This window comes from Oncorhynchus masou, chromosome 8, assembly GCF_036934945.1.
Source record: "Oncorhynchus masou masou isolate Uvic2021 chromosome 8, UVic_Omas_1.1, whole genome shotgun sequence".
In the NCBI taxonomy this organism is placed as follows: Eukaryota; Metazoa; Chordata; class Actinopteri; order Salmoniformes; family Salmonidae; genus Oncorhynchus; species Oncorhynchus masou.
The window spans coordinates 9,960,414-9,964,392 of NC_088219.1; the positions used below are offsets into that span (position 1 = coordinate 9,960,414).

Sequence of the window (3,979 nt, forward strand, 5' to 3'; positions counted from 1 at the left end):
CTGGTTTCTGACAAGCAGAGCCGCGGCACTCTGTAGGCCTATTTGTGCTGTTGGTTTTAAACACATAGAAATATAGTTTGATAAGATTTGTTTAACCTTTCTATGGCTACTTGGCCTGCAATGGTTGGGAAAGACAACCAAGCTAATCAACAGGAGAACAGCAGAAAAACAACAAGTTAAATCAGTTACCACAAGATGCTCTATGTTGGGCTTCACTTTCTATCTAACGACCAAAAACTGATAATTAGGCCTTGATATTTAGCTTAATTAAGTGGGGTTGTCATGCGTTGGTTGTTTTTGAAGACATACATATAGCTAATAACTCCATTATGTTGAATTCTCCAAGGATCAGTTAAAGTAAACTCTCACATAAGATAATAACTTCCAATACTTGGAGAGTTGATGAGCCCTTTTAATGACATCTCTTGGGGACAGTTGGGGGCTTATATACATATAGTGGACAGAGCAGCAGAGATACAGTTATTCGTGTTACTGCAGGATTCAAGGACAGAGAGTCAGAGAGATAGAGGGATAATCTCTCATACCACCTAAATCTGTGGTGGAACACAGCCAATAGACCGACCCAGACCATCAACTCTCCCACCTGAACCTGTGGTGGAACACAGCCAACAGACCGACCCGGACCATCAACTCTACTACCTGAACCTGTGGTGGAACACAGCCAACAGAACGACCCAGACCATCAACTCTCCCACCCGAACCTGTCGTGGTGGAACACAGCCAATAGACCGACCCGGACCATCAAATTATACTACCTGAACCTGTGGTGGAACACAGCCTATAGACCGACCTGGGCCATCAACTCTACTACCTGAACCTGTGGTGGAACACCGCCAGCACAGAGACCCGGACCATCAACTCTCCCACCTGAACCTGTCGTGGTGGAACACAGCCAACAGACCGACCCAGACCATCAACTCTACTACCTGAACCTGTGGTGGAACACAGCCAACAGACCGACCCAGACCATCAACTCTACTACCTGAACCTGCTGTTGTAGAACACAGCCAACAGACCGACCCATGGTCCATATCACTGTGCCCAGTAAGTACTTATGGGCTATAGAGTAGGATAGGACTATTCCACAGTACATAGGCCTAGGCTTTAGAGTAGAATAGGAGAATTCATTCGTATTTGTAAAGTGTTGTTGCTGAATTAAGAATGAAAGCTATACGCCATATCTGGATGTTGGCTGTTGGGGCGGCAGGTCGTCTAGTGTTTAAAGTGATGGACTAGTAACCGAAAGGTTGCGAGATCAACTCCTTGAGCTGACATGGTAAAGATCTGTCGTTCTGCCCCTGAACAAGGCAGTTAACCCACTGTTCCCAGGCAGTCATTGAAAATAAGAATTTCTTCTTAACTGACTTGCCTAGTTAAATAAAGGTAAAAAAAAAGTAGGGTGCAATTTTAGCAAAACATGGGAAAGCTTAGATGAAATAGAGTGTAGATTAATCAACAATTTATTTGGTGATCACATCACCATTTTAAGAGAAGACATTATCATACTGGCTGTTGCTACTTGTAAGCTGACTGATGAAGTCCTTATGATCCACACTTTGCTTAACTCTGTCTCTCTCCTTTCAGGTTTTACGCATCAACGGAGCAAGCGTTTGTGTTTGTCTGTGCATGCATAGACCTGGAGCGCAGGTGTGCGGAACCAGCTCAGCCATGACATTCCTCAGCAGGTTGCAATGGAACGACTCCTCCGTTCTCATCCATCCCCCCGGGTTCTACATCATCGGCTTCACCTCCCTGCCCTTTGCCAACCTCTACTTCATCTTCCTCGCTTTCATTTACGTGGTGTCAGTCGTGTTCAACACATTTGTGATCTATATAATCATGGTGGACCATCGCCTCCACAATCCCAAGTTTATGGCGGTTGGTAACCTCGCGGTGGTTGATCTGGTGCTGAATACGTGCATTATTCCCGGTATGCTAAAGGCGTTTCTTGCTAAGAACAATTTTGTGCCGTTTAATCTGTGTATGGTACAGATGTATGTGTATTATTCCTTCATATGTATGGAATCGTTCTCCATCGCCGTGCTCGCCTACGACCGTATGATCGCCATATGTTTCCCTCTGAGGCACGGCTCCATCAACACCATGACGAGTATGTCGTGTATTCTCGGTGTCGTCTGGTGCTTCTGTCTTGGTATACAGATATTCAGCACAGCCATTATGACCAGGCTGTCCTACTGCGATTCCGTTAATGTCTACAGCTATTTCTGTGATTACGCACCAGTGTTTCGGCTGGCATGTAACGACAACACCCTGCAATGGGCTGTGGCTTCAGTTCTGAGTCTGGTTATCCTCCTCGGCCCACTGTTCTTCATCATTCTGTCATACATGAGTATTCTAATCGCTGTGTTCAGGATGAAAAGCGTTGAGAGTCGTGTGAAAGCGCTGGCCACCTGCACTGAGCACCTCATTCTAGTGGCAGTATTCTTCTTTCCGGTTCTGACTATTTTCATGGTTGGGTTATTTGCGCGCATCAAACCAGACCCTGACCTGCGCGTACTGAGCCTGTCGCTGGCCTCGTGCATCCCGCCCTGTCTCAACCCCATCGTCTACTCTCTGAAAACTAAAGAGATCAAGAACAAAGTGCTCACCATATTCAGGAGAATTAAAGTTCAAGTAGTTAACGATTGATCTTCACGCATAGGTTGCTACATAGGTTGTTTCATGCGCAGTGGCGGTTCTAGCTTATAGGGCTTCCTGGGCGAACCCAAAATCACCATTCTGCACTAACTGTAATTTAGTGCAGACCGTTAACCAAGAGTCAAGACTGCATTACCCATCCCCCAACACCGTCAACCTAGAGTCAAGACTACATTACCCATCCCCCAACACTGTCAACCAAGAGTCAAGACTAAACCAATTCACCTTGGTGGTGTGCAGACTGGTTTTATATTGTTCCTAACCATTTCACACAAACCAGAAAAAAATGCAACAATATGTCTGTGAAATTATATATTCACAGTATTATGAATTAATTGTTGTGTATTTGGTAGCATTTCACAATGTGACTGATTTTACTAATTGCATTAGTACTGTACAAAGTTAGAGGTGTGCTAATTGATCGATTCCCCGTTCCCGAAGGTGACATGATGTCATTGATGTAACGTGCAAATGAGCAATAGAAAACCAATCGCGCAAATGTCATCATTACGATTGTTTTTGTGAGGATGCCCCAGTACCGCCCCCGACTAGATGCTGCCCTGAGCAGCTGCCCATAAATCACCTATACCTAAATCCACCACCGTACGTGCGTAAGGTCAAGGGTGTTGAAATGGGGAGACATGCATTTAACTCATACATTACTTATCTTGTCCCGTTGAATATTAAATATAAAGCACTTGGCATTTTCATTGTTTAAATAGGACTTTATAACGAGTGAATGACGTGTTTTGTTTTCAATATTTTCATTGATGATTGTGTCCATCTATTTTTGAACACAGAGGTATCACAGAAATTATTATCAATGACTTACATGTCCTTTTCAGCTTTCCTACAAGACAGAGGTGGCTAGAGGAATACTCTATAGGAGGATGGGCTCATTGTAATGTCTGAAATTAAAACAATTGGAATGGTATCAATCACATCAAACTTTTGTTTGAATTTATCCAATTAATACCATTCCAGTCAGCCCGTCCTCCTATAGCCTCTCCCGCCAGCCTCGACTACACGTTCTGCAATAACTCCATATTTGCACTTCCTCATCCTGTGTCATCAACCAACCAAACAATATTCCCAACATCCATTTTCTAGTAAAAAACAGAAAATCAAACACATACTGTATCTCTGTAATGTTTTACGTTGTAAAGAAATAAAGTGTATTATTATTATTATTATCATCATCCTAATCCTATGTCATCAACCAAATGTAATCCCTTGAAATGGGCATGGTAGGCTCTATAACTGACTGCATATTCCCAACATCTTCTAGTAATAAAGCAGA

General features: G+C 43.5%; 1 protein-coding gene across 1 annotated transcript; it reads left to right on the forward strand.

Annotated features, from left to right (window-relative positions):
* Nucleotides 1–1,689: 1,689 nt before the first annotated feature.
* Nucleotides 1,690–2,670, forward strand: LOC135543736 (olfactory receptor 2AT4-like). The gene has a single exon (XM_064971096.1). The coding sequence runs from the start codon at nucleotides 1,690–1,692 to the stop codon at nucleotides 2,668–2,670; it is 981 nt and encodes a 326-aa protein (XP_064827168.1).
* Nucleotides 2,671–3,979: the final 1,309 nt, after the last annotated feature.

Bases quoted from the DNA above. Each gene is read 5' to 3' on its own strand.
- LOC135543736 (XM_064971096.1), top strand. From the start codon at position 1,690: ATGACATTCCTCAGCAGGTTGCAATGGAACGACTCCTCCGTTCTCATC.